The 15,890-nt window shown below is 29.3% G+C and overlaps 1 protein-coding gene across 1 annotated transcript; it reads left to right on the forward strand.

Annotated features, from left to right (window-relative positions):
- The first annotated feature begins 389 nt into the window (after window positions 1-389).
- LOC120351554 (putative inorganic phosphate cotransporter) lies at window positions 390-14,926 on the forward strand. Its single transcript, XM_039429349.1, has 4 exons — window positions 390-488; window positions 9,822-9,926; window positions 10,672-10,830; window positions 14,766-14,926. The coding sequence occupies exons 1-4, from the start codon at window positions 390-392 to the stop codon at window positions 14,874-14,876; spliced, it is 474 nt and encodes a 157-aa protein (XP_039285283.1). The 3' UTR covers window positions 14,877-14,926.
- Window positions 14,927-15,890: the final 964 nt, after the last annotated feature.

Consider the following 15,890-nt stretch of genomic DNA (forward strand, 5'->3'; position numbering starts at 1 on the left):
ACCCCCGACTGGATCGTCCTAACATATCATAAAAATGCAGTGCGAAGCGAAGCGAGCCTGCTGATCTCAGTCTTGGACGATCCAGTCGGGGGTCCAGGGGCGGAGCCCCTGCTAGACGGATATGGCAAGCGAAGCGAGCCTGACGGCTAGTTATTAATAAATGATTAAAAACAGCTTCACTTTTAAAATTGAATAACCGTCATATTATCATTAAACATGTTAAAAAGTATTACCTATATCAATTAATTAATATACCATACAATCAAATCACTTTTCTCTTATGTTTCAGATCGCATAGACAAACGGTACCTGATCGCAATATTATGCTTTTTCGGACTAGCGAATGCCTACGTGATGAGGTTTTTGCCTGAGCATAGCGCTGACACAAAATGGTGATAGCACATAATCCGCCACTACACAAAATTCCTGACAATGAATTCGACTATTGTCCAAGCACCAACGACAACAAAACTCTTCTAACTCTGAAGGTACGGTAAGTACCAATAAATCCCATATACTAATCATTATTTTTTCTTAAATAGTTGTTGATTTATCAAAATAATTATCAAACGAAAATCCTAAGTTAAATTCTGTAAGCCACCCCGAACACTTTTACTATTGACAACAGGGTTAACAGCTATAGTGAGGTCCACGTTATAATGGCATCCTTGTCTATCATTCAACGAAGCGAATAGCGCTATCTCTTTCTCGCTTTGTTCTGTTGCCAGATCGTCTTTCAACAATGTAGGATGAATAGTTTATTAACAAATATTTCATCTTAATTATGAGAATTCATTATGAAATTATTGAAAAATATAATTTCTTACTTAATAAACGGAAATATACTTACCGTAATACGATTGTAAATTGTAGTGAAGACTGTTTTGGCTTAACGCCTGTAGGTGTAGTCTTCTTTGTTCTTTTAAATAAATACATAAATAAATTAAAATCTAATTGATTATTTCAAACGAGAATGAACAGTTAATATTACATCAATAAACCTGTATCAGCTACCGTCTATAGTAGGCATTGAAAAGACAGAGAGGATCGGCAACGTCTTTCTACCATCTTTCTCCTCTACCATTATAACGTGGACCTCACTATAGATGGAAATTCTATGAGAGCTACTATCCAAAAAATTAGATTGATCAAAATTATCAAGTACACGGTTATTATCTCGAAACACAATGAAAGATTTCAAATACCCTTTTATTTTATCACAACACATCTAGTTTCAAATCTTCAAGAGCCATTTCAAAGTCAATTGCCATTACATTTTTTTATTCATAAGTAATTTTTCTTGTATTTTGTATTTTGAGCTCTAGTTACAATGTTTTGTAATAATGTATTATATGTTTTGCAAAATAAATTAATTTTTGAATAGAAAAAAAATGAGCTTCTTCGAAAATACCTCTTGAAGAGTTAGAACTGTAGTTGTGTTTGGTGATGGGATGAAAGGGTACTTGATATATTTTATTGTTTAAATAATTTCAGTAGCTTCAAAAATAAAATTGGTAATAATCTCTTGTAAACGATATTTGGAATAATAAATGTATTTATTGTAATGTTAGAAAAAATAATAAAAAATGTCACATTTAATATTATCAGTTAACTTGAGAGAGATTGATTTTGTAGTTCAAACTTGTCGATCTTATACCGCCAAAACAAAATTTTAAACTTGCCGCCTTTTATGTCAATAAATCAGGTTGAATAAATGAACTCGTTTGAATTGTAACAATAGTTTATTTAATTTTTTTAAAGTTTTGACAGTGTACAAATTAAATAACCAGATTATAACTTAAATTAACTTTTATTTGGTTGATACATTGAATTATATAACTCAGATTTCAGTAGCATTGAGATTTATTTGCTCTAGGTAAAGGAAGTTTATAATATATCCTGTTTGTTTCCGTACCTTTTTTCACCTGAGATTCCACGAGTTAGAACAAAAAATTTGGTTGCTCCACATTTATTGGTAAAATTCTAATTAATAGCTTATTATTTCATTTATTTGTTCAATTAAACATAAAGTAGAAAATTTGTTTGTTATGTAACTTTTGAAAGTGTCAATTTAAATTTTTTAAGGTGTTTAAAATTAAAAGTGGAATCTTAGGCTAAATTCACGTGAGTAAAATTTAATTAATCTAATCTATTTTTGAAAAATCAGTAAAATTTGTTCATTATTTTAAAATTAGGTCTTGTCAAAAAGAAAACATATTTCAGAGTATAGGTTTGATAGTAATAAGTTTTTTATTGTGTAACATTCTTTTATTTTGTAAACTTGAAAAGTTTTCAATAAAATAATCAGATGCAATGTATTTTTTTTATTGCCAACGCATTGTCAACTTAATGAAAATGGTAAATTTGTTAGTTTAGGATCCAGAGTAGATGATGAATATTTTTATTAGACAAGAGGCAAAATCCTTCTTGGAAAATAAGAGTATCAAATGATTCTATCTCTGAAGTGGGGTTTCGGTGCCGATACAATACAAGTAACACACGAAACGCCCCAAATGGCATCCCTGAATGGGGAAAATCGAAACAAAATATTCACAAAGACCACAAATAATAAATGTTGAAACTTGAAAAGTTCATGGTTAGGTTAGAATTTGATAGTGACGCTAAGAGATACTTTGAATGATTTTGACTAGGTTAGATTACAAATCAGTTAAGTTCATTGAGTTGAAATGCGAGGTAAATTATAGAAAACATTGTAAATGATTATATCTGTATTCAAAATACTGCGTTCTGATGAACAACTATCTACTAAGAAGTAAGACGAAGACATCAACCAAAATGGAAAAATTGATTCATGAATCTGAAGCGTCCAAGATACTATAATGGTAGATGAATTAGAAGATAGGGAAAGTACAATGCAAGAGTTTGATACATCCAATGATACTATTGTATTGAATTCAAGTGATATGGAGTCGCAAGAACAACTGAACTTAACCCTAGTAGAGTCAAATGAATCCTTAGGTGAAGATTTTGTGGTTTCCTCGATCAAAACGATAGGAATTGTAATAAACCTGAACTACAAAAGTTGATGATTCAAATTTAAAGATTTCAAATGATCAAGTCAATAATTCAAACAATGATGCTCACAAAAACATTGAAGATTCTATTGCTCAATCTAGCGATTCACTTTATAATGTAAATTCTAAAATGGATATCTTGATGAAGTTTCTTGAAGAACAAAACAAAAGTATAAAAAATGAATTTAAAAAACAAGATGAAGCAAGAAATGAAATTAAAAATGAAATTAAAAGTGAAATTAACAGTGTAAAAAATGAAATTAATGGTTTAAACCAAAAACTTAACAGACAAAATGATAAGTTTGATGAGAAGTTTAATGAAATAAAAGCACAGTTTCAAACAATAAATCAGAAAGTTGAATGCCAGGACAAGAAAATTGAGAAGGTTAGGTCAGAACTAGACAAAAAAATTACAAAACAAGAAAGTAGGTTAGATCAATACTGTATGAAAAATAACAAAGAAATCGAAGAATGCAGGTCAAAACTAAAAAACTTGAGGTACAAGTAGGTCAGGTAACCGAAACAATGAACAATACAAGTCAATTGAAAGATGAAATTAATAATATTAATGAAGAGATGGAAAATGTTAGGGCTAGTGTTCACCAACAATCAGCCATGCAAATCAATTTAGAAGATAGGATCACTAAGAATCTGAATATTTTGGAAGTTAGGCAGAACGAAGAAGCTGTCAAGGTCTGTACCTTACAGTTGAATGTAGAGAAAAACAGTGAAACAGTTGATAAATTACAGAAAAAATCTCATCACAAGTGAACTTTGTACCGCAAGTAATAATTGCTTTCCTTCTGACAAATACGAATTTCAAATGTCGATTGACAGGAGAAATCCTATGAACTTCATCAATAGCTTACTGAATATTTATCTCGTAACCATATTACTGAATGGGGAAAATAAAAAGTATTTTGGACAATATTTGAATAAAACTTATCAACAACAAGAATGGTGGGATTTTGTAAAAACCGATATTGACAGTTTTGAAAGCTTCAAAAACAAATTCATCTCGAAGATGTGGTCGCAAGACATCCAGAAGAAAGCACGACAAGAACTTCAATTTGGAAAATACGTCATTGGTAGTAAGTTAACTTTAAGTGAATATTTTATTTCCAAATTTAATATCTATAAAATTTAATTCCGGCTATTGACAAAGACACATTTTTGAAATGTTGAAAAATCATTACAATGAAAATAATTACCGCTGCAATTGTTAGAATGTAAAGAATGCAGAAGAATTATTAAGGTGTTGGATGCATTCAGTTTATAGAGATGAATATAGTGAACAAAAATCAAAACAATCAAGAAAATCAAGATAAGAATCAGTCAAATGACAATCGAAGATTTGATCAGGTAGGACGCAATAATTTTGATAATAGAAGAAATAATAACAACTTTCAAAGATCAGGTTATCAACAACGTCAGGAAGATCGTAGACAATCAAATAATGCAAACATGAATCAAATGAATCAAAACATGAATCAACCAGGTAATTTTCATCCTAGAAATCCAATGATGTTTCCGCAGCAGTTCAACTACCCGCCGCCTGGATATGGAGCATCACAATAATACATCATTAACTGTAACTTTCATGAAACAACAGGACAGATTCCAGTAGAGATGATGATGAATAAAAAATTAGGTCATTTAGTTTTCAAAAGTATTAGATTTCCTCCTGATAATAAATTTGAACTTGAACCCGAAGAACTTAGAAATAGAAGAGTATTAATTAATATAAAAAATAAAGGAGTAATCAGAAGATTTAAACAGAATATGAGAAATAAAAATCCATGTAGATCAATGTAGGTGATCAAGTCTTGATAAAAAATTACATTCTATCTAACAAATTGAAGAAAATATCTTCGAAACTGTGTGCAAAATATAAGGGACCGTATGTTGTAGTAAAAGATTTAAGAAAGGGTTGTTATGAACTTGAAGAAATAAAAACTGGAAAAATTTTGAAAGTAAATAAGTTTATGATGAAGCGTTTTTACCATAAAGATGATTAATTTTTCTAAACTTACGTGATCAATGGCTTGAGAATCATTCTAAAATAAAAATATGCAATTGAATACTATAACACTTTGTTAAATCAACTGTAGAAAATGAAACTTTGTTTAAAATAATGTAATTCAAACAAATTTTATTGAGTCATGAAATCTATTGTATTGGTACTGTTGTTTAGTATTCTTGTTGGTATGTATTAGTATTAGTAATTATTGATTTATAATTGTATTTTGTTTGAGTAAGAAATCCTGACCTTGAAGTCTTAAGGATGCTCATAAATTTTGTGTAATGTAATTTGTGCTTATGAATGACCATGTAGCTTGTGTTGGTAATACAATGATTTAAATGACTTGATGAAACGTATTTTGAAAGTTTTGGAAAATTTATAAGTAATATTTAAATTTCATTGTGTTTAATTCCTACTTTTATAGTAAATTCATAACAAAATGATTGACATTAATGATTAATAAAATAATGAATGTTCAAATTAATTGAAAATAAATTGCTGAAAACCATTGAAACGATTTAAATAAAGGAATAAATAATATATTTGTTGTTAATTGATATATTATTCTATATTCACTGTATTCAGTATAATAATGTGTACGTACTTGAAATAATAATATTGTTTAATTAAAATTGATTCATATGCTATTGATCACTAATATCCTATCTAAATATTTAGTATAACTCTTCTGTCAATATTTTATTTTATGATTTACTTGAAATTTGTGGATAAATTCATGAACTTACAATATTCATGATTCATTTTGTTTGAAATATGACTGACGATTTATCAACTTAACTATATTTTTGAGTAATAGTCAATTCTAAAACTTATCTTTAAAAAATATATATATAGATTTTTTATTCTTATTAAAATTTAAATAATAATTTTTTATTCTTAAATGCTCATACTTCTTGACGTGAAAGTGACTACTAGTGCATCGAATAACACTGCAACGTATATACAAATGTGAATGATATCTTCGAATCTTCAATATTCTACGACAACGAAATTGCTGAAAATAAAATGGTAGTGGTATGGAACTTCGTCGCAGAACTTCAAGCTGAGATGTGGCCTAACTCCATTCCACAGCGTAAAGATGTCATTCCACATAGAGAGTGTTCCAGAAATTATAGTCACAAGAACTTCAAGATTTTGCATTGCAAGAAACCTTTACCTAAAATTTACCTTACCTTAAAAAGCTATTCCTTTCTAGATATTGGCAACAGTGAATCCTTTCTAGCAACTCACTCCGTTCCTTAAGTTAATCCTTTCAAAATTTTCCACTTGCACATAATGCAACTACAACTACAAATAAAAGTGCTATCTAAACGAGTATGGACATGTAAAAGTGAGAAGTAAAAGAAATGAGTGATTAAAAAATAACGAGATGTATCTACGAATGTGCCTGCAAATGAACTTTCATCTTCGTCTAAATCCAAAAATGTTCCAGTTGTAAAAATTGTTAAAATTGATCTTCGAGATTCGCATAAAACCAAGTTTAATGGATTTTTGTAACATTTCATCTAAATCCAAGTCAATGGATTTTTGTAAACAATGTTCCTGCTTTACAAAATGTCAATTGATCTTCAAACTCGTAATAACTATCGAATAAAATAGTTATTTCTACAAGAACTTCTATCAAATGAACTTTCTCATTGATGCTAAAAAAAAAAAAAAAAAAAATCATGACTGAAATCTACAATATCTTCAAGTTATTCACGATGTATCTACAAGTTATTACTGCATAAGATGTGTCTGAAATCTGTATGCTGTATATTATCTTCGAGAATAAAAAAAGAAAAATCACTCCTAAAAATTTTAGAAGCACTAAGAAAAATGAAACGAGATGTTGCGATGTCTACAATTTGTGACTATAATTCTTCAATGATGACTGATGACTACAATTCCATGGTACTTCAAGAACGAGTTGGTCTACAAGAACTTCTAGAGTTCTATACTGCTACCATCTTCGCATTCATTGGAATAAAACATTCTTCATCATCATTGATCATCACATAAAACATTTCATCGCAAAAAACATTCATCGACGTAAATATATTGAAAGTGTCTTCATATATTGAACTATTCTTCGTAAATAGACTATAATTGAGTATGAGTATTTGAGAATGTTTTTTATAACATGAATATATCCACTATACATCATTGATTTATTCTATATTGTTTTGTATTCTAATAATCTATATTCATTTATTATTAACTTATGGAATTTTATTCTTACAGTTTGACATTTGTTTATATCTATAAGGTATTCATTTTGATGAAAATTTCAACAAAATACATTCTAGATTGTTATGCATAAAAATGTAACGGAAATAATTTTGTAATTTTCTTATATGAATTAATAATCATTTGAATATTTTTGACATACTTAAATTTTGCTATGAGAATTTAATGCAATTGCTTTTTATATAAAAAAAAAAATTATTTCAGTATATTCGATGTAATAATCTTGATTTAGAATTTCTATACTTTGTGTAATTACACTTATAAAAAAAAATCAATTTTAAATTTTTTCAAAATTGAAAATAAATTTTTTTATTGTTGAGGCGGGCATTTGTAATGTTAGAAAAAATAATAAAAATGTCACATTAAATATTATCAGTTAACTTGAGAGAGAATTGATTTTGTAGTTCAAACTTGTGTCGATCTATACCGCCAAAACAAAATTTTAAACTTGCCGCCTTTTAATGTCAATAAATCAGGTTGAATAAATGAACTCGTTTGAATTGTAACAATAGTTTATTTAATTTTTTATAAAGTTTTGACATGTACAAATTAAATAACCAGATTATAACTTAAATTTAACTTTTATTTGTTGATACATTGAATTATATAACTCAGATTTCAGTAGCATTGAGATTTATTTGCTCTAGGTAAAGGAAGTTTATAATATATCCTGTTTGTTTCCGTACCTTTTTTCACCTGAGATTCCACGAGTTAGAACAAAAATTTGGTTGCTCCCATTTATTGGTAAAATTCTAATTAATAGCTTATTATTTCATTTATTTGTTCAATTAAACATAAAGTAGAAAATTTGTTTGTTAATGTAACTTTTGAAAGTGTCAATTTAAATTTTTTAAGGTGTTAAAATTAAAAGTGGAATCTTAGGCTAAATTCACGTGAGTAAATTAATTAATCTAATCTATTTTGAGAAAATCAGTAAAATTTGTTCATTGTTTTAAAAATTAGGTCTTGTCAAAAAGAAAACATATTTCAGAGTATAGGTTTGATAGTAATAAGTTTTTTATTGTGTAACATTCTTTTATTTTGTAAACTTGAAAAGTTTTCAATAAACGTAATCAGATGCAATGTATTTTATTTATTGCCAACGCATTGTCAACTTAATGAAAATGGTAAATTTGTTAGTTTAGGATCCAGAGTAGAATGATGAATATTTTTATTAGACAAGAGGCAAAATCCTTCTTGGAAAATAAGAGTATCAAATGATTCTATCTCTGAAGTGGGGTTTCGGTGCCGATACAATAAAAGTAGAACACGAAACGCCCCATTATATTTCTTTATATCGTGTTAAAACAATTTCAGTACCTAGCTATTTAAACATAAGTCAGTAATACTCTCCTGTATTGGATATTTGGTGATTGAATAATATTTAAATTTACATTTTTATGATTGGTTAAATATTTTTATATTCGATTTTTATATCACCAAGCTATCAAAATGAAACATTTTTCTCAGGAAAACATTTTTTCCGATCATTACTTTTTGAGATATGACCGCCTAAAGTTTAGATTTTTGGGACAGAACATTTCAAATTTGGTAAGAAATAAATCCATGAGATCTAGAGGATGAATTCTCCATGGTATTGTTGATTGAATAAAACAAGAATGTTTTGAAGATATCAATTTTTGAGAAGGTTATTCAATTTACAAAAAATGACCAAAAGTAACATTTAGTTGAGTTATTCTTAGTAAATTGAATAACTTTCTCAAAAATTGATATTTTCAAAAAAAAAATGTTTTATTCAATTAACAAAACCATGAAGAAAATTATATTTCCAAACCATTTTTGTTTTACTCAATCAACAATTATTGTTGACGTTTACCACAATTATGGTATTATACCATGAAGAATTTATCCTCTAAATCCCATGGATTTATCTCTTACCAAATTTGAAATGTTCTGTCCCAAAAATCTAAACTTTAGGCTGTCATATCTCAAAAAGTAAAAAAGATCGGAAAAAAATGTTTTCCTGAGAAAACTCTTTTATTTTGATAGCTTGATGATATAAAAGTCATAAAAAATTGAAAAATATCAACAGCAGAAACTATATTTTTAGCCTTTGCACAGCCTTAGCCTCTTTTTCCTTTCCCAATCATTCATATAATGATATTGTATGTATCAATGTATAAATAAATAAATATGTGCATCATATTGACCATTCATGATAAAAGCAGATAATGAAATACCATCATTTCAAAGTAATGGAACCATTTATAGGAAAATATTTCAGTCTGGATTATTTAAAATAATTATCTTAGTTTTGACTCTTTCCTGTATAGGGCTACTTGTAATATAAATAGGAAGAAAATAAAAATCTTAGTACCCTTTTTGAATTATTTATTACTGTTTTTATTTTTGATCACTTAAAAATGGCATCAATGTTGAAACATGTTGTGATAAAATAATTCAAAAAGGTTACTGAGATTTTTATTTTTCTTCCTATTTAGTTTTGACTCTTTATTTTATGTATATATACATTTTTTTCAATTTCTCGCCAGGTAAACGAGAACATATCAACTGTCGGTGGGGGCGAATTCGATTGGAGTGAAGCGGCACAAAAAGCAATAGAATCAGCTTTTTTCTGGGGTTATCTACTGTCACAGGTATCTTTCTCATCCATCCGATTCTGAATAAATATAGCAGCTGTGATCTCCTATATAGTCAGGTCCACGTTGTAATGACAGTGTTTGATTAGCAATGGTATTGCTATCCTTGTCTATCATTCAACAAAGCGGATAGCGCTTTGAAAATTCTTTATGAAATCATTGAAAACTATAATTTCTTGCTCAATTAATTATAATTGATTATTTTAAACGAGAATGAACAATTAATATTTCATCAATAAACCTGCCTGCCGTCTATAGAAAGCATTGACAAGACAGAAGATCGGCAACGTTGTTCTCATATCTTTCTCCACTGCTATTATAACGTGGACCTCACTTTAGTCATCTTTGATATATATTTATTGACTGTCTGTGATTTTGTAACTATGTTATGTTTTCAATCTTGTTCAATTTTGACTGTTGTTATACTCTTGGCTATTTCAAGAGCCTCCTACAATGAAATCATTTGATTATTTGATTATTGATAAAGTAAGAGAAAGGAACATCGTAGTTACCTCATTCTAATTCCAGTGTGTTCTCGAAATGATTTTGAGGTGAGTTTTTTCGAGGCAACAAGCCGTATTGGCTGTGAACTTTTTGTCATTATGAAATTATTGAAAAATATAATTTCTTGCTTAATACATTATTATTGATTATTTATTATAATCAATAATTTATAACATTTAAATAAATATTTCAATGAAAGTGGTAGCCCTTCATGACGAATTGCATGTTTATTTTGTAGGTGCCAGGTGGATTACTAGCCGAGCGCATAGGGGGCAAGCACACCCTTTCGGTGGGCATTCTGATATCGACGCTGGGCACACTTTTGACCCCCCTGGCGGCGCGCGAGGGCGACGTATTGGGTCTTATCGAAGTGCGCATCATTATGGGCATTGGACAGGTCTGTATAACTCGTAAAATGATTTATTTATTCTCTCCCTGTGATGTTACGCATGTAGAGCAGGTATCGATTAATTTGTATGTATATTATAGTAAGGTTTACGATATAATAGCAGAGGAAAAAATAGGTGTACAGAGTTGTCAGTTCTCTGCCTTGCCACTGCCTTCTATAGAAGATAGCTGACACAAGATCTTATGTAATATTAACTGTTCATTCTTGTTTAAATAATCAATTATATTGTATTAGTCAAGAAAATTAATAATACATGTTTTCAGAGTATAGCTGACAGAGGATAGTTACTGAAGTAATTTGATTAAGTTGAATTGAAGACAAACCATGTTTACTCTAGAACTGATTTATTGAATCAAAATCCATAATAAACTTTTGAATGAATTGAAAGAAAAACATAATTATTGAAGAACAAATATAAGCAGCAGCTATAGTGAGATCCACGTTATAATAATATTATATACCATATCATATTATAATATATTATAATTATAGAAAGAAGAAGAAGAAGAAGAAGAAGAAGAAGAAGAAGAACTAGATGAAGAAGAATCAAATTTCTGACACTCATTTTTTTCTACAACTGTTTGATAATGATTGTCTACGGTAAGTTACCAATATTATATATGTTCTAAATATAAATAAAAATAAAAATCTCAGTACCCTTTTTGAATTATTTTATCACAACATGTTTCGGACATTGATGCTATTTTCGTCACTTGAAAATGGCATCAATGTTGAAACATGTTTGTGATGAAATAATTCAAAAAGGTACTGAGATTTTATTTTTATTTATATTTATATTACAAGTAGCCCTATACAGAAAAAAGACAATATATTCTATTGTAGAGTTAAGATTGCTGATGTGGAACTTTTCCATAATTGAAGAGACTTGAAATGTCAAAAACAATTATTTTTTAGTAAAAGTAAAATAATAATTTCTATTAAAATAAAGTACCTAGATATTTTGACAACATTTCAAGTCTCTTCAATTATTATATTCTATTATTCAATCCATCTTTCTTCTCTCCCAGTTCAAATTCGAACACAAACTTCTCTCGCTGAAGAGAGAAAGAAAACACTCTTTAAAAGCACTCTTCCTTTATATTCCTGTCGTTACATAACCACCGATGCTTTGTTGTTGGTAGCTATTTTAAAGTCTCTATTGTCAACAGGCGATGGGCGCCTCATTGTCCAATAGATTCTCAAGAGCAATAATATTTTTCAAGGACGTCCACCAATACTCAAGCTAATATTCTATCTCTGTATACATTCCAATCTATTGTTTGTCAATTTTTAAAAATTCATACTTCATTTGGTCGATTGAATCTTCAAGCAGAGAAGTTTAAAAATTCAAATTCTTGAAAAAAAAAATCATAATGCACTTCAACAGATTGCCCCAACATCAGATTTTATCAACTTGTAGGCTTGTAGCTTATATAATTGAAGTGTATTTATTTGAAAATATACATATTTGTGTATTTGTATACATGCCAATCCATTGTTTGTTTATTTTAAAAAATTCATACTTTATTTCGTCCATTGAATCTTCAAGCAGGGAAGTTTAAAAATTCAAAATTCTCAAATTCTTAAAAAATTATCATGACACTTCAACACTGAGTGACCCCAGACTTTATCAACTTGTAGCCTATACAATTGAAGAGATGTAGATTATATTATACAAGCATGTAACCCGTGCTCCGCAAGGATCTATAATTGAATCGCTAACCGCAGAAAGGCAACATGTCCATCAGTTTTCATAATTTTACAGGAGAGACAAAAAACTTGATAAAACCTAAACCTAAACCTGAGTAAACGATATATTCAAAACGTCGCCATCACAATGCTTTCTGTTGGACATGTTTCCATTCTACAGTAAACGATGTATCTTACCATCCTCGGTAAATTAAGAATCTATTCAAAATTTCAAGTTAATCAGTTGAGTAGTTCAGACGTGATGATGCGTCATTCGTGAATTTCCTATCCCATATGTGTATAAGCCAGTTCTTTCCTTTATTATATTATAGAGGATTTTTTCGACTAGCACTATCTAGGGTTTCTAGTGATTATTATGACTATAGTGAGGTCCACGTTATAATGGCAGTGTTTGATTAGCAATGGTATTGCACATCGTCTTTCAACAATGTAGAAGTAATAATAAGGTAACAAAATATTCCATCTTAATTATGAAATTATTGGAAAATATAATTTCTCGCATAATAAAATATAATAGATTATTTTAAACGAGAATGAACAGTTAGTTAATAATACATCAATAAACCTGTATCAGCTACCGTCTATAGAAGGCAATGACAAGACAGAAGATCGGCAACGTTTTTCTCCTATCTTTCTCCAATGTCATTATAACATGGATCTCACTTTAGCACATCTTATTGGCAGCCGGTAAGAAAATAATAAGAAGCAACTAGAGCTTTCTTACAATCATACTCAAGACTTGGTCTATTTTTAGGCCTATGCTTAGTAGAGCTGCTTTCATACATTGTCAAGGCCAACCGGCTTATTGTTTGCTAGTAAATTACATGTATGTACGCTTCTATAGAGCCGAAATTGATGCTTTATTTTCAAAGTCTTTCAAGGTAATAATTATTTCAAGTCGTTTCACTTAACATGCTTCATTCATCGACTATAGGCGTACTGATTGCATGCCTCTGAAAAAAACTGCTAGTTCGGCAGCATTATATACGACATGATTTTTTTGAGAAAAATTTAGCCAACCTAGTGAGGTCCACATTATAATGGCAGTGGGGAAAGATACTAGAACAACTTTGCCGATCCTCTGTCTTGTCAATGCCTTCTATTGAGAGTAACTGATGCCGGTTTATTGATGTAATATTAACTGTTCATTCTCGTTTAAAATAATCAATTATATTTTATCAAGCGAAGGAATTATATTTTTCAATAATTTAATAACGATTTTTCATAATTTAGATGAAGTATTTTGTTACCGTAATTTATTATTATTTCTACATTGTTAAAGGATGATCTGGCAACAGAGCAAAGCAAGAAAGAGATAGCGCTATCCGCTTTGTTGAATGATAGACAAGGATAGCAATACAATTGCTAATCAAACACGTGGACCACACTATATTTCTGTTTTATTCGCAGTGTAATCCCACCATTGTACATCCTTAAAAGTAATGATGACTCGAAGATCTTCAAAAAACATTTGAGCCAATAATCAAAATCAAAATCAAATCACTTTTATTGTCAGAAACACTTTCACATGTTAAAACAATCGTCAAACATTTACACCAATCAATATGTCTAAAGTCATAAAGCACTTTTAATTATAGGTAAGTATTGAAGGCGTGCTACTTAACAAATATTGTATTAAGGCTATGCAAAGAATTCCTCAACTGAATAGAGGAATTTTTGTAGAAGAATAGCTTTGATAGATCTTTTAAATTCTTCGATTTCTAGATGCCTAGTCTCTAGAGGAAGTTTATTGAACAGTTTTATAGAAGTAAATTGCCAGTTTCTCTGAGTGCCAGTATAACGGTGTGAATCTACTCTCACGTCCTCCCTGTGTCTAGTAGAATAATTATGTATATCACTATTTATAACATATTTGCCCACATTCTTCCTCATGTAAATCAAACACACATACACATATAGTGATGGAAGAGTCAACACACCTAATCCTTGAAAGAGAGGTTTACAACTAAGTTAGAATATTTTATTATGTACAAGAGTTCCTTTCAACCCAAGACTGATTTGAAATTATAATTGATTCTATCGGAACAGTTGCCTTTTTGACGTGGAAAGATTGAAACAGTATTAGTTTTTTGAATTACTAATAAAATTTCTTGTAAAATATTTCACTAGATTTAAAATACTCCAGCCAACTCTCACTTAATAATCAATCTTTTCTTCATTATATTGTTTTTCTAATTTTCAATATATTGCAGGGCCTGGTTTACCCTTCTTTGAACGTCATCCTAGCTAACTGGGCTCCAACAGAAGAGAGAGGGCGTTTGGGAGCTATTGTGTTCTCAGGTAAATTATATAGAATAGAATAGAGTAGAATGACTTGTTAATTTTTGTTGACGTGACGAAGTTTGGACAACAATGTCCACTCTACCACTTAACCACGTCGTTAGCAACAATACAATACAAAATATGCAGAGATAACAAAAAATTGAAGCAAGAAATGACAATAAAATGTAATAAATATGAGAGATGAATATGAATAATGAAAGTCTTAGAAAAATAAGTGTTTTTCAATAATGAACTCAATCACTTCACTGCTTAAAGAAAAAGCAAAAAATAAATTGAAACAAAATAATTTACAATATATGTAGTATAATTCACATTTTTTAATAAATATTTGAGAAGAAAGGCATTGAAGTGACACATTTATTACTTGATTCAGTGCTGGTAAGTAATGAATAATTTCTACATTTTGTTGTGGAATACAATAAAAAGGATACTTCATAGTAAGTAGTTTTTACCATATCATTTCATAATTTCTTTATTCATAAATTTGTACAGTATATACAATGAATAGTGTCAAAAATATATATCCTTGATTAGATACAATTTAAAATAAAATACATAACAAATAAAACATCTACAGAATACAACAATACAAACTTACAATACAATTCAACTCATAGGAGCTGATTTCATTTTATTCAGATATTCTTCGATATTATAAAGAGCTCTTTCAGTTAAATATCTCTTTAGTTCCAATTTGAATTTATTGGGATTCAGCTCTTGTTGGATTCGCGTCGGTAGCTTGTTATAGAACTTGGCTCCTATGTATGTGGGCTTCTTCGTGTAGAACTCAAGTCTCTGGCTTTGCAAATGTAAAAGTTTATCTCTGTTTCTAGTGCTGTACCTATGATTATTATGTCCAAACGTCAAAATATTTCCAAGATTTTCTTTCACACAAATATTGTCTCAAAGACGAAAGGACTGTAAACTGTCATTACCTATATTTGAGTGAGCGAAATGTTCTTTAACTGATGCTATGGGGTCTACTAGTTGTAAAATTATTCTTACAGCTTGTTTTTGTGCTTTGAGAATTGAAT

This window comes from Nilaparvata lugens, chromosome 5 (genome assembly GCF_014356525.2).
Source record: "Nilaparvata lugens isolate BPH chromosome 5, ASM1435652v1, whole genome shotgun sequence".
Lineage (NCBI taxonomy): Eukaryota > Metazoa > Arthropoda > Insecta > Hemiptera > Delphacidae > Nilaparvata > Nilaparvata lugens.

Excerpts from the sequence above, each read along its gene's own strand:
- LOC120351554 (XM_039429349.1), top strand. The coding sequence starts at position 390 with ATGGTGATAGCACATAATCCGCCACTACACAAAATTCCTGACAATGAA. Across the intron at positions 9,927-10,671 it reads GGGGTTATCTACTGTCACAG|GTGCCAGGTGGATTACTAGC; the intron begins GTATCTTTCTCA and ends TTTATTTTGTAG. Across the intron at positions 10,831-14,765 it reads TCATTATGGGCATTGGACAG|GGCCTGGTTTACCCTTCTTT; the intron begins GTCTGTATAACT and ends AATATATTGCAG.